The sequence below is a fragment of the Spinacia oleracea genome, chromosome 1, assembly GCF_020520425.1.
Source record: "Spinacia oleracea cultivar Varoflay chromosome 1, BTI_SOV_V1, whole genome shotgun sequence".
Taxonomy (NCBI): Eukaryota; Viridiplantae; Streptophyta; class Magnoliopsida; order Caryophyllales; family Amaranthaceae; genus Spinacia; species Spinacia oleracea.
In genome coordinates, this window is record NC_079487.1 from 71,274,634 (window position 1) to 71,290,501 (window position 15,868).

At 32.9% G+C, this 15,868-nt stretch overlaps 2 protein-coding genes across 2 annotated transcripts; one reads left to right on the top strand and one right to left on the bottom strand.

Moving 5' to 3' along the window:
• Window positions 1-4,864: 4,864 nt before the first annotated feature.
• Window positions 4,865-10,439, bottom strand: LOC110777781 (porphobilinogen deaminase, chloroplastic). Its single transcript, XM_021982368.2, has 5 exons — window positions 10,146-10,439; window positions 8,060-8,465; window positions 6,853-7,059; window positions 5,560-5,737; window positions 4,865-5,274 (listed from the first exon to the last, which is right to left on the bottom strand). Exons 1-5 carry the CDS (start codon window positions 10,316-10,318, stop codon window positions 5,159-5,161), a joined length of 1,080 nt encoding a protein of 359 aa, XP_021838060.1. The 5' UTR covers window positions 10,319-10,439; the 3' UTR covers window positions 4,865-5,158.
• Window positions 10,440-12,956: 2,517 nt separating this feature from the next.
• Window positions 12,957-13,976, top strand: LOC110777780 (uncharacterized). The gene is made up of 3 exons (XM_021982367.2): window positions 12,957-13,437; window positions 13,520-13,762; window positions 13,855-13,976. The coding sequence occupies exons 1-3, from the start codon at window positions 12,957-12,959 to the stop codon at window positions 13,974-13,976; spliced, it is 846 nt and encodes a 281-aa protein (XP_021838059.2).
• The last annotated feature ends 1,892 nt before the right edge of the window (window positions 13,977-15,868 follow it).

The following is a 15,868-nucleotide window of genomic DNA, read 5'->3' on the forward strand; positions in this document are numbered from 1 at the left end:
TTGGCTTTCGCTTTTTTTTTTTAGTTATTATAGTTGGGAATTTTGGAAAAGAAAGGGTGGAAATAGCCAAAAGTGAGGCCATGTGCCCTGCACATGATGACCAATAGCCGGAGAACTGAAGTCAATGCCGGAAAGTGGCTTCGGATTGTCTCACAAATGAGTTTAAGCTTAACGCATGACTTCACCCAAAAATTGATATAAGGTTATTTCTCGCAAATTTTAAACTACTAGGTTAGGTACCGTGCATCGTACGGATGAGACTAAATATATTTTTTCTGTTCTGAATAATTTATTTAAATGAAATTTTTAATAAAATAAAATCAAATTTTATCAACGGATGTTGTGAAAATCGGAGAAAATTTATTTTATTTGGATTATACTCCCTCCGTTCCATAATGTTCCCCACTTTTCCATTATGCGCGATCTCCAATGCGCTACTTTGACCGTTAATAGATTTAATTTCGAATTAGTAAAAATTATAAAAAAAAAAAAGATAATTAGAAAATTTATATTGAAACGAATCCAATGATATCACACAAGTTATATTTTTACTCTTAATTGTACTATTAATTAGGGTAAACTTTGACCATATGAATAGTAAACATGAGGAACATTATGGAACAGAGGGAGTAAAATGATTAGTGTGATTTTAGGAGTTTAGCGTTTCGACAAAAATAGTTAAGTTGGGAAAGTATAAGAAAAAACTTATCAGACAATTATTAGATATCATTTTCTTTTAAAATTGAATAATATCCGTAACGTACAGTAACCATACTCGTACCCTGATCTATCCAAATTTTTGGCTATGGTATTGATTTGATAACCATATTAGTTATAATACCCTATTTGCTAGATTTGGGTATATAACAGGCTTTCAGGTTTATAAGTAATTTTGTTGGAACCACTTTTTAACACTTGTTTTACACAAAATAAAAAATGAAAAATTATTTTTTGTTTGGGTATGTCGTATAATAACACATTTCAGTGTAATTTGTTTATTTATTTATTAACTATTGTAGGTTAAGAGTGCCCTCAAAAAAAAAAATATTGTAGGTTAAGAGTATAATGCATTTTTTTGAAAATTTTATATGAAAAATAAAAAAAAAATTTGCTATTTTGCTTTTAAGGAGTTTCCGTAATAGCTTACTACGTATATTATAGAAACAGTAATATCAAAAAAACTGTGATTTTTTTCCCATTCATAACATATATGTTCTTCAAATTAGTAAAAATATATATTTTTTTTTATCTTTGTCGTAATACATGAAATCATAATTTATTATTTCGTATATATAATTTTATTATATTAAGTAGAAGGAAAGAATAATAAAAAAAATCAGGAATTCAGATATTTCAAAAGATTCTTAAATTAAAAGTTTTTTTTAAAAAAGAAAAAAATAATAAGGACTCATCAGGACGTGACACGTGTCATTCCTGGTGTGTCATTCCTGGTATTGATTTGATAACCATATTAGTTATAATACCCTATTTGCTAGATTTGGGTATATAACAGGCTTTCAGGTTTATAAGTAATTTTGTTGGACCCACTTTTTAACACTTGTTTTACATAAAATAAAAAATAAAAAATTATTTTTTGTTTGGGTATGTCGTATAATAACACATTTCAGTGTAATTTGTTTATTTATTAATTAACTATTGTAGGTTAAGAGTGCCCTCAAAAAAAAATGTAGGTTAAGAGTATAATGCACTTTTTTGAAAATTTTATATGAAAAATCAAAAAAATATTTTTCTATTTTTCTTTTAAGGAGTTTCCGTAATAGCTTACTACGTATATTATAGAAACAGTAATATCAAAAAAACTGTGATTTTTTTCCCATTCATAACATATATGTTCTTCAAATCAGTAAAAATATATATATATTTTTTATCTTTGTCGTAATACATGAAATCATAATTTATTCTTTTGTATATATAATTTTATTATATTAAGTAGAAGGAAAGAATAATAAAAAAAAAATCAGGAAATCAGATATTTCAAAAGATTCTTAAATTAAAATTTTTTTTAAAAAGAAAAAAATAATAAGGACTCATCAGGACGTGACACGTGTCATTCCTGGTGTGTCATTCCTGGTATTGATTTGATAACCATATTAGTTATAATACCCTATTTGCTAGATTTGGGTATATAACAGGCTTTCAGGTTTATAAGTAATTTTGTTGGACCCACTTTTTAACACTTGTTTTACATAAAATAAAAAATTATTTTTTGTTTGGGTATGTCGTATAATAACACATTTCAGTGTAATTTGTTTATTTATTTATTAACTATTGTAGGTTAAGAGTGCCCTCAAAAAAAAATATTGTAGGTTAAGAGTATAATGCACTTTTTTGAAAATTTTATATGAAAAATCAAAAAAATATTTTGCTATTTTGCTTTTAAGGAGTTTCTGTAATAGCTTACTACGTATATTATAGAAACAGTAATATCAAAAAAACTGTGATTTTTTTCCCATTCATAACATATATGTTCTTCAAATCAGTAAAAATATATATATATTTTTTATCTTTGTCGTAATACATGAAATCATAATTTATTCTTTTGTATATATAATTTTATTATATTAAGTAGAAGGAAAGAATAATAAAAAAAATCAGGAAATCAGATATTTCAAAAGATTCTTAAATTACATTTTTTTTTTAAAAAGAAAAAAATAATAAGGACTCATCAGGACGTGACACGTGGCATTCCTGGTGTGTCATTCCTGGTATTGATTTGATAACCATATTAGTTATAATACCCTATTCGCTAGATTTGGGTATATAACAGGCTTTCAGGTTTATAAGTAATTTTGTTGGACCCACTTTTTAACACTTGTTTTACATAAAATAAAAAATTATTTTTTGTTTGGGTATGTCGTATAATAACACATTTCAGTGTAATTTGTTTATTTATTTATTAACTATTGTAGGTTAAGAGTGCCCTCAAAAAAAAAATATTGTAGGTTAAGAGTATAATGCACTTTTTTGAAAATTTTATATGAAAATCAAAAAAATATTTTGCTATTTTGCTTTTAAGGAGTTTCTGTAATAGCTTACTACGTATATTATAGAAACAGTAATATCAAAAAAACTGTGATTTTTTTCCCATTCATAACATATATGTTCTTCAAATCAGTAAATATATATATATTTTTTTTTATCTTTGTCGTAATACATGAAATCATAATTTATTCTTTCGTATATATAATTTTATTATATTAAGTAGAAGGAAAGAATAATAAAAAAAATCAGGAAATCAGATATTTCAAAAGATTCTTAAATTAAAAGTTTTTTTTAAAAAAGAAAAAAATAATAAGGACTCACCAGGACGTGACACGTGTCATTCCTGGTGTGTCTTTTAGTATATAGTAATAGATAGATAGATAGATAGATAGATAGATAGATAGAAGGTTATTATTGACAAATTTTTCTTTAATAAAACAAAAGGTCTTGCATGCACAAGGTGTACAATAATTTTATTGTACACCAACATAACTTTTACCCAGTTTTCTCTAACTTTTACCCAGCTTTCTCCAACTTTTATATTATTAAAAAAAATTGATAGATAAACATTTTAAAGGGTTAAATGTTAATTTTATACATTATTAGTAAATTTAAAGAAATGTTTTTTCTTAAATTGAAAAATTTTATCACAAAAAAATTTGATAACTTTTTTTGTTTGGCAAATAAAAGTTGTTATTACTTACCAAGAATAAAGTACACCAAAACACCAAACACCCCTAGAGTTGCATCTAAACCAACAAGGAAAAGGCAACCCACCTACTGAATGAACAACTTCATTCTATCATCACTCCTACAAGCAATGTGAAACAAAATTCTACTAATTACAACTTCACTCGGATCAAGAGTGTTCCTAAAAAAAATTTGATAACTTTTACATATATAAGGGTAACATTTAAACATTTTACGTTAACTTTAACTAATTATCGTACACCCCATGTAAATAAGAATTTGTGTTAATAAAATTGGGTCATATTTGTAATCTTATCTTCATGTTTATTTTTCCAAAACGAATACGGAGTACTCCGTTAATACGCAAGAGTTCACTAGGTTTGCATGAACACCAGACCAAAGTGTTCGTTTTGGCAGATGGTTCCACTAACCTTCCCTTGCCCTGCTGGATAACACATCGTGTTCTATTCAGCAGGTCCAAGGTTCGAAGGTTGGTATGATGATGATGATGATGATGAGTATGGGTGGTGTTGTGGGAAGAATATGAGGTGCTATAAAACACCTCTCATTTTGCTAAAATTTCATTTCTTTTTAAGTGCATGCATGTTCTTTTCACCTTAAAAGAATCTCCAGTTAAAAACAAGTTAAGTTCGACTATGAGTTGAATTCAGTTACATTAAGTTTTAATTAACAAAAAATCAGTAACTTCAATGAATAAATACAATAGCAATCTATAAGTTTTAATAAGTTAAAAAACTTAATTATGTTCCGCAAAACTAATTTAAATTCAACGGAATAAATGAAGATAACAATCACACCTTTTGTCGAACCCAACCTCCTATTCCCACAAAACAAACACCCTATCGGTAAGTAAAAATAAAAATTGTTTTTAAATTTTTAAGTACTAAGGTTGTCCAAGTATTTCATCCTTCTGCAAACACTTGTTCTATTTACATTATTCGACTTGTACCACGAAAAATAAGTTCAGTTAAGTTCATATAAGATACGTTCAGGAAAAATAAGGGATGTACATGTACACTTTATAACTAAAATAGATTACATAAAATTCAGTTAAGTTCATATAACATAAGTTCATGAAAAATAAATAAAAGGGGAATAGAACGCAACCTTACAAGATAAAGTTACAAAACAATAGTGTGCTCAAGAGAAGTGATAAAGACCAAAATTGAACTCATCAATTCAAATCAAATCGACAAATGACAAAATCATACAAACTAAAAGAACAGATAGATGGGATTAGAAATTGTATTTCATCATATAGAAAGATGCAAATCCTAAATCTAAAGAAGCCTAAAGAAAATCACCATGCTCTTATTATTGCTACAATACAAAACACCATGCTAACGCTACGATACAAACACCGTGTTACTCTTACAACAAGATCGGGGGCTCATTGGAGACCAGAAATCGAGTTTACTCTTGTACATTGCTTTACTTCAGAAAATTATCTCGGATCAAAAAAACCAGGACCAGCCTTTGAAAGAAGCTCCTTCCCAGCATCTCTTCCCATTGATACCATATCGTCGAAAGCATATGGTCCCCTTCGAGAAGTCTCTATTACTGCAAGATATGATAAAACAACGTAACTCCCTCTACCCCCAAAATATATTACTCCGTAGGACACAAATCTATCATATCTAGTAAGTTAAATATATCTTTCCCTTATTACCCTCATAGGAATTTCAGAGATGGGACTACAGTGGTTTGGGCATATGGTGGAGTTGTAAAAGTTACTCGTACTAAGTAAGGATAGTTATGGAACTTAACATGACAATTAAAATTATGCAGAAAGCTAGGAAACATGTATGGTAAATCTATTTGAGTGACAGTGAAATATATTTTTACCTTTCTTTCCATCAGTTGAAGCTACAAGTCCCCTGAAAAAGCAGTCCCCATTTTCATCTCTGCAAGCATAACCAGCAATAGGGGTACGACAAGACCCGTCCAAGGTCTCGAGGAATGCTCTCTCGCAAGAAATTGCTAACCGAGTTTCCTCGTGATTTAATGAGGCTAGGTAGTTTACCTAACAATAGTCCAGAAAACCAAAGAGATCATTAGTTTGGGATATAGTGAGATGGGTTTAAGTATGTTAATGACAAAGGGTAAAATAAACTACTTGCACAATCACAACCTGATATAGGAACTAATAGAAACAACAATAACTAAAAGGCCTCCGTAGGAGTGGTTGACAGCATCAACAAGTAATAAAATCACTCATCTCCCATCAAAGCATAATAGATCTAACGCTGATGACATATTTTAGGGAACATATTTTAAACTTGACCTTACGCTGATAACATATTTTTAAAAATTAGAGAGAACTTTAATCCTCAGGAGCCGTTGATAACATTTTAGGCAACATGTTTCTTCAAGGGTGTAATCGGTAATTTGAAGGGCGGCTGTGCTTACCATCTCTTAATTTGAAATGGTACCGAGTCCAGTTAATAGGAGTCTTGCAGAGAAAATATAACAACATTGCTAACGAGCAGAAAAGGCCAGGACAACTGAGTTTGTTGACTATTTGTTACACAAAAGAAACACGCTCTCTTTCAAAAATTACAGTTTTTCCTAAATCACACCTGAATGACAAATTTCTCTATTATTCTTTTTCATGGCCCCAGAGAACTCTACCATAGAACTCCTGTGATTTCAGTAACTTCTTCATTCATTCAACAGATAAGAAACACATAAACTCAAACCTTTTCAGAATCATTTTTCAAATATCAAAATATAAGAACTAATCATAAGAGCCTATGACAGGCCTCGTCACATTCATTTGCTATCAAAGATATCATCTTCATTCTTCAGGCAATTTATACAAGCCAAATTAGATTCTAAAATGATGGTTACCCGTAGTAGATGCTAGTCCAACCTTTTGAACCACCATGCGCAGTAATGATTACACCTTCTTAATTAACAATGAACTCAATTCACATACTTGTCAATTTTAGTGTGAGCATCTCATTTGGAGAGGCTGTGAAGTTTAAGAGTCAACAATTGAATACATAGTATGTAGAAGAATCATTAGCCAGCTACATGATTCATGAATATTAAAGACAAAACATTAGTATCTAGGCCCATTTTTATAAAATTAATGTCTATAGCAACTAAGTAATTACTTGGTATCATAAAACTTACCATCTTGTCATCATCATTCAGACAAGCAATTCCAATTGCCCCTTGAGCAACAGCTGGAAGCATATCGTCAATCGAAAGAACAGAAGAAACATTCTCAGTCATGTCTAAACGCTTTAGTCCAGCCAGTGCCAATAATGTAGCTTGCACTATCCCTTCATTAAGTTTTCTTAGCCGTGTCTGCACATTTCCACGGAAGTTATCCTGTACCTGAATTGATACATAAACCAAATTTGAACAAGGAGTCGAGAAAATTTAGTGTAGTTTCAGAATGGTGTGATCACCCCTCCAAAAAAATTTCACACCCAGTCACATGTGGAAAATGCCAGCGCGGTCAGTAATGAGTACACTACCCAAAGGTTCACAGCACCTTTTTAGACTAAATATACTGAATACAGTAAGTTGTTCTGGTACCAGAACAACCAAGCAACATAATAAGGGATACACAATCCAACTCTGATATTGTCGTAAATCTCAAGCTTTGAAAAGTTTAAGTTGAGGTTTTCTATCATCATAGAGGCCGAATAAACTGGTATCATAACTATCACGTTCTCTTAAACGCTTACAATGATTGGCTTTTGTCATGACCAATATGATTTCAGTAAAGTTTGTCATATCAATTGAAAAGGTGGTCGTAGATACAACAAGCTAAACTTGTAAACTGAACAAGATATCATCCCACAAAAATGGATACTGCTATCAAATTAAGAATTACACCTCTCCACAAAGAAAGTAGACAAAATTAAATTACTGTGCACAATTTGCACAGTATGACTTGATCTCATCAACTTCCACCATCAGTGAAAACGGCAATATGCCTTTTCACTTGCGCATTACTTATTAACACACACAAAAACATAATTAATTGCTCTATCATTAGAACTCAGTACTTCAGCAGTCAGCACTCATCCTAGTATCCGACACCTTATAAACTCCATTAATGAACAGCCTCAAGATTAAAAACTTCTTCCATGGGTTTTATCAAGGCTGCAAACCCAAGTCTAATCAGTTCGTAGGAAGTACTGATGTGGCACATTTCCTTTAAATATAAATGAGCTTACAAAGGAAAGTCAGAAACAAGAACACTATATTTCTCAACAGCTATATTAGAAATTAGAACTTCAATACCACAAGTAGGAAAGATAAATTTATGGTAGTTTACAAGGCATCCTAAGAATGATGAAGAAAGTAAGGGGGTAAGTAGACTTACTTTGAGGGATGGATATCTATGTAATAATTGAGATTTCCTTCTCAGTGACGCAGTACCAACAACACTACCATCAGGAAGGTCTGCAAGAGAAGCTGCGGTGGTGGAAATGAAGGCATCACGAACATCCTCACGCTCAAGGTTGCAAGGCAGGAAAATCTTGTCTGGCAAATATGTGGGAACATCCTTCATGGAGTGGACAGCAATATCAATCTCATTATTCAACAGGGCCTCATCTATTTCTTTTGTAAACAATCCCTTCCCACCAATGTCTGCCAGTGGTTGACTTAGTATTTTATCACCAGTTGTTTTTATTATTACGATTTCAATCGCTCCATCCTCGGCCAGCTCCTCATGCGCTGCAATGAGCTTGGATTTTGTTTCATAAGCTTGAGCAAGTGCTAATGGACTGTCCTACACATGCAAAAAATGCATATAACTCCAGTAGAAATATGTTGAAGAGAACACGACACCATTCAGGAAAGAAAAATATAATTTATACCAAATTCATAGAAAATGAACCTTTTATCGATATCATGCTATACAAAATAAACAGGGAGAAAAATTGGAGAAATCAGTCAATCAGAAGAACAACATGAGCCCTGAATTTCCAATAGGACCCTGGTTCAATTTGTGTACTTCAGTAACGATTTGAGTATTACGGGGAATAATACCTGTTTTCAGCTTGAGCCAGAAGGGCTTTTTTTTAAACTATTTTCATACAATATGACTGAAGAACTTGGTGATCCTCTTACAGTTTTATAATGGAAAATGTGGGTGTCCTACTAACTGCAGGAACTACAAGACTTGTAGTGTTTTAGGTAATCACCAATAAAATAAAATGTGTAGCACTAAGTTATAATGATTTCCAAGGATACACGAAATGCAATTCTCACAAATCCTTGACCAAGATACACAAACTCTTGTAGTGAATATTGATACCTAAAAAGCATCTAAATATTATGGAGTAGTTAAGTACGCCCATCCTGAATTGTCAATCCCTCCGCCTTGAGTTAACTGATAGTATAATTTAAACTAGGATGTGACAACTAGTTCCGAAGGAGTATTAACAGCTAATGACACACGGCAACTTTTGTGTAAGGCCGCTTTACCGAAAAGACCGTTTTGATTTCTTAACTAATTGGTTACATTGCTTAACTAATTAGTTTCGGCACTAAACTAATTGGTTCCAGTGTCTAACTAATTGGTTCCAGTGTTTAACTAATTGGTTCCATTTGTTAACCGATTGGTTCCAGTGTTTAACTAATTGATTCCATTGGTTAACTGATTGGTTTCGGTGCTTAACTAATTGGTTCTATTGGTTAACTGATTGGTTCCAAAGTTTAAATAATTGGTTTTAGTGCTTAATTAATTAGTTACAGTGCTTAACTAATTGGTTTCATTGCTTAACTTATATGACACCAATGCGATCTTTGTGTAAGACCGCTTATAAAAGTTTGTAAATGACACAAATATATCAATTTCCAATTGTCAATCAAGCACATTGATAATTTCCTGATAAAAAAAAATAAGTACACACACCCAAATGGTCCCCATTAATACACAACATCAACCTAAATTATTGAAATGAAAACAATGTGCATACTGATGAACATTGCAAACTACGGTGAACGTATAACGGAGTACTCTAGTCCTATACATAATTTATACAATCTAATATTCTACCACTTTCCCAAAATGTTCCATTTTGTTCAGTTTTAACAACTACATAAATCACACATATCCTCTCTCCCCACTTCCCTCCCCCTAGTTTCTAAATAATAAAGCTAATGCATAACAGATTCAAATGCAAGTTTTTGACTTTCCGCCGATGCCAACTAGCTTAGTGAGTTAAACTATCGGGCACTACCCAATCGAATGTCGTCTACATCACTGTTCTCTGTAGTTCTCTAAAAACTAAACAAACAAACACAAGTTTCTATCCACGCATATAAAAAGAAACACAATTATCGCTAAATTTCAGAAAATACCCCCAAATCAACCTGAAAAACGAAAATTGAAGGTACATTTCAACAAAAACAAACAAAACCCAGGAATTGATAAATGAAAACAAATCCAAAAATGTTACCTTCCTCGAGTGCCAATTCTAACAAGAGCAACTTTGGTTTCTGGGTTTTTTTGCTCAACAGCAATGGAAGCTCTAGTAATCATTAACCTTTGTGTTCTTCTGATTTGATGATGGTTAATCGTTGGGGGTTTTACGCAAGGAAAATAGAATCTTGAACCTGCTAATGCCTCCATTGTTGCAGCTTGTAGAATTGAATTGAAGTTTAGAAAGGAAGAAAAGGAGGAGAGAGAGAAATGAGAGCAGTTGGATTTGGTTTGATGATAGAAGAGATAAGGACTTTGATCTTGAGAATCAGACTGGGAATTTAGACTTTTGGCGTTGGTTGGAAAGGGGTTCTGAATTCGGGTGTGGGTTTGGGGTGTGGGTGTGGGTGTGGGTGTGGGTCTAATCAAGTAGATAGACCAACCCTTCAAATATACGTCGACAAGATTTTTGGGATTTTGTAGCATGATCTAATGTTAAAAGCATAATCAACGGACGACCTAAATTTTTTGTTCATCAAATGAATAAATGGAGCGTTAAAAGTCACCTCATATATTTAAAATCGACCCATTATTTTACGTTAATACCCTTATCTCAACTTTTCATTTTTCTCTCCCCCCAACTTCCACCTCTCCCATTATTGAAAAAAAGACATCCATCGGTCCTTCACCAGGCAACCACCACCAATTGCCACACATTTATTCGGAGAAAAGAGCTCCACCAGCTTTTTTTTGGTCTAGAAATAATTCACAGACTTATGATTTTAAGCTTGTACCATGGTACAGACTTATGATTTTAAGCTTGTACTATGGTACAAACTTATAATTTTAAGCTTGTACCATGGTACAGGCTTATGAATTTTGAGCTTCGACCATGGTATAGACTTATGAATTTGAAGCTCCTGAAATGGTACGAGTTTAAAATTCATTAGTTTATACCATGGTCGAAACTCAATATTTATAAGTCTGTACCATGGTACAAGCTTAAAATTCACAAGTCTGTACCGTGGTACAAGCTTAAAATGCATAAGTCTGAATTTTTTTCCGGACAAAAAAAACCTCTTGTGAAGTTGTCGAGGTTCCGCCTATAGACTCGGACATGTAACAATATCCGGTGTCTGGATTGACACCCAGAGGTGGCAGTGGGCGAAGGTGGTGTGGTCGGAGGTGGAAGTCGAGGTGGTGGCGGCCGAAGGTGGTGGTCAGAAATGTAGTGGGAAGGTTATAGGTGAAAGAAGGTAAACGAGGAAGGTACATGTAGGAGGCATATGAGTAAATAAATAGGACGATTTTGAGTAATATGGGGCGGTAAATAGTAATCCCATAAACAATTATTGTCTACTCTTCCAACTCACCCGTGACCAAACCCTATGACCAACAATGCCCAAACCTTCCCAATGGTTGGCGAGTTTATTTTGGTCGCCATTTTATCTCTCTTACTTTTAGCCTACCACACCATAAATTATCTCTCTTTTATTCCACCATATAACTTAAAATAATTATTAATAAATGTATAAAATATCTTAAACCGTATTCTTAATTAAATTAATGACTTATAATGAAACATTAATATGTTAGGTTATGAACAATCCAATGTCATGCGGAAAAACCATAAATTGCCGGAATCCATGTTAAGTGCACCTAATCAATTGACATCATTCAGATTACATAATTTGTGATGTGTGCCTTCCCTAACTGCTCTCAAATCGAACAAGAACAAGTTATAACGCCACACGCCGTCCCTCCGTAGAAACTCCACACTACAAGAAAAGGACCATTTAGCGACATATCGGTTGCTAAATTACTACCGGTCAAGTGTCAGTCGCCAATTTGGTACGACAGTATTTTCGATCCCTATTTAACTTCGGATTACCATTCAGTCACAAAAATTAATTACCTACCAACCATACTTGGTCACTAATTATATACCGAAATAATTTTAGTCTCTATTTAATTACCAACAAAATTCCAGTCACTAAATAATTATAGAAACACTTTTTAGTCACTATGTTGCTACAAAACAATTTCAATCCCTATATAACTACAGACACGATTTCAGCCGCAATGCGTTAGTCACAAAATAAGGACTAGCTAATTTTCTGTCACTTATTAGTTACAGTTAATTTTCTGTCACACATTCCAGTCGCAATTTTATCTATCTATTCTATATACTAAAAGACACGTCATAAATGACACGTGTCACGTTCTGATGAGTCCTTAGTGTTTTGTGTGTGTATGTGTGTGTACGTGTATGTGCATGCGTGCGTGTACCATACCCAACAATTTTTTTTAATGCAAAACAAGTGTTAAAAAGTAGGTTACAAAATTACTTATACACTAACATCCAGTTATATACCCGGTCTAGAAAATAGGTTATTATAACTAATATGTTACCATATCCAAAAATTTGAATAGATCGAGGGTACGGGTATGGTTACGGCTACATATATTATTCAATTCCAAAAGAAAACGGTACCTAATAACTGTCTGATAAGTTTTTTCTTATATTTTTCCAACTTAAGTATTTTTGTCGAAACGCTAAACTCCTAAAATCGCACTAATCATTTTACAATTCAAGTAAATTATTATAAAATATATATTAGGGTGGATGCCCATTATACCTTCACTCCTATATATTACTATGTATGTGTATATATTAGATATGTCTAATGAATGAATAAGATAACCGACAGTTAGTTTCTCTCTTCCTCTCTCTCCCTTTCTTTCTACTTTCATAATACGTTATCAGCACCATCGCTAGCCGTTGAAAGATAGCAACGGGATCAAATTACAAACGAAAAAAAAGTGAATTTTCTAAACTCATTGAATAATGTCGAACCTAGCAAAACTTAAGATTGTGGCCCTTGATATTACTGGGAAAAACTATTTGTCATGGGTGTTAGATGCTGAAATACACCTAGATGCTAAAGGGTTTGGTGACACAATAAAAGAAGGAAATAAAGCAACATGTCAAGATAAAGCTAAGGCTATGATATTTCTTCGCCATCACCTCCACAAAGGGCTTCAAACTGGGTATGTGACAGTTAAAGACCCACAAATCCTTTGGAGTAATCTAAAGGAAATGTATGACCACCAGAAAACTGTAATATTGCCAAAGGCTCGTTATAATTGGTTGCATTTAATATTACAGGATTTTAAATCCGTGAGTGAATATAATTCAACCATGTTTCAAATTACTTCTCAACTGAAATTATGTGGAGAGAAAATTACTGATGCAGATATGTTAGAAAAAACATACTCCACTTTTCATGCAAACAATGTTGTCCTGCAGACACAGTATCGAGAAAAAGGTTTTAAAAAATATTCTGAAATTGATATCTTGTCTTCTTGTGGCTGAACAAAATAATGAGCTGTTAATGAAAAATCATGAAGTACGCCCTACTGGCTCAACTCCATTCCCTGAATCGAATGTGACAACCCATAATGGGAAGAAATCAAAGAATAAAGATCATGCCACCAGCAGTGGTCGTGGCCAATGGTGTGGCCATCGGCGTGGACGTCGTTTTGATGGATATGGTAGAGGCCATGGACGTTATTACAATAGCTCACATTCCCAACAGAAGTGGGACCGTAAAGATGGTAAATGTGAGAAAGGGAAAAGTGACAATGTGACCAGTGTTTGTTATCATTGTGGAGGAAAAGGCCATTGGTCACGTGTATGTCGCACACCAAAACACCTTGTTGACCTTTATAAACAATAATTGAAGAAGAAAGGAAGAATGTTGAGACCAATCTTGTATTTGAAGATGGCGAAAGTGATTTTGATTCTGGTTATACAACTCACCTAGAAGTTGCAGATTTCTTTACTTACCCTAAAGGGAATAATTAAGCTTTTAATATATTGTGTTAGATTTGATATAAAACTGTAGAAGTTTAACTATGACATTATGTGTTTATGTTGTGAACTTTGCGATTGTACTAAGAGTTTATATTTTGTATGCTTTCTAAGATATTGTATTATTATGGGTATTTTATTTTATAATAGTTATTTTAAACATGTTTAGTTTTGTGACACATATTTTTATTTCCTTGAAGATATGAATACCTCTCAAGTTCAGTAGAAAATAAATGATGAAGAATTATGTCTTGCAGACAGTGCAACTACTCATACTATACTTAAGAATAAGAAACATTTTTCTCAATTGATGATGAGAAAGACTAGTGTGAGTACTATATCGGGTAGTACAAATATTATACTACCTCCGTCCCTGATTAGTTGTTACACTTTTCTTTTTCGTCTGTCCCAGATTATTTGTTACACTTCTAAATTAGGAATAACCCCGCAACTATTATATTGTCTCTCTCTTCCCATTATTTTTTTTGTCCCCACACCCTCTCTCATTCAATTAAAAAAGTATCCCACAAACTCTGATCCTATCACATCTACTTTTTCAATAAAAACCAAACAACCACATATCACCTAAAACTTTGTGCAAATGTAAGTGTAACGACTAATAAGGGACGGAGGGAGTAGAAGGCTCCGGAAGAGCCAATATATTGTTGCCTATGGGAACTAAATTTGTAATCATTAATGCATTATATTCTCCCAAGTCTCAAAGAAATTTATTGAGTTTTAAAGATATTCGAAGTAATGGTTATCATATTGAGAAAATTAATGAAGGAAATGATGAATTCCTTCAAATCACGAGCATAACCAATGGCGCAAAGACTGTCTTGGAGAGGTTACTTACATTCTCCACTGGTTTGTACTACACGAGAATTAATTCTATTGAAACACATGCATAGTAAACCAGAAGTTTACTAATAGCTTCATAGTTTGGCATGACCGGTTAGGCCATCTCGGTTCAATAATGAGGCAAAAAATCATTGAAAATTCTTGTGGGCATTCATTAAAGAGCCAGCAGATTCTTTCTAATAAATTTTCATGTGTTGCTTGCTCACAAGGAAAGTTGATAATTCGGCCATCACCAGCTAAGATAAATTTCTAATCAATCAATTTTCTGGAACGTATACAAGGGGATATTTGTGGGCCAATACATTCCCCATGTGGACCATTTAGATACTTTATGGTTTTAATCGATGCATCGACTAGATAGTCACATGTATGTTTGTTATCCACTCGCAACCTGGCGTTTGCGAGGTTATTTGCTCAATTGATTAAATTAAGAGCACATTTTCCAGATACTCCCATCAAGTCCATTCGTCTTGATAATGCTGGTGAATTTACTTCTCAATATTTCAATGATTATTGCATGTCAATTGGGATAAATGTTGAACATCCTAAAGCACATGTTCATACACAAAACGGTCTTGTTGAATCATTAATTAAACGCATTCAGTTGATTGCTAGACCATTACTAATTTAAACTCTCAATTTCTGATCGGGGACATGCTATATTACATGCTATATTACATGTAGCAGCATTGATTCGCATCAGGCCAACAAATTATCATAAGTTCTCCCCATCACAATTGGTTTTTGGTCAGGAACCAAATATATCCCATCTTAGAATTTTTAGATGTGCAGTTTATGTCCCTATAGCTTACCACAACGCTCCAAGATGGGTCCTCAAAGGAGGTTGGGAATATGTTGGATTTGATTCCCCATCAATAATCAAATATCTTGAGCTAACTATAGGGGATTTATTTAAGGCTCGTTTTGCTGATTGGCATTTTAAGGAGTCAGTTTTCCAATTTATTCGTAATTCAACAAGTTAATTATAATTACAAATTAGGTTGCATAATTATTGAATTTAAATC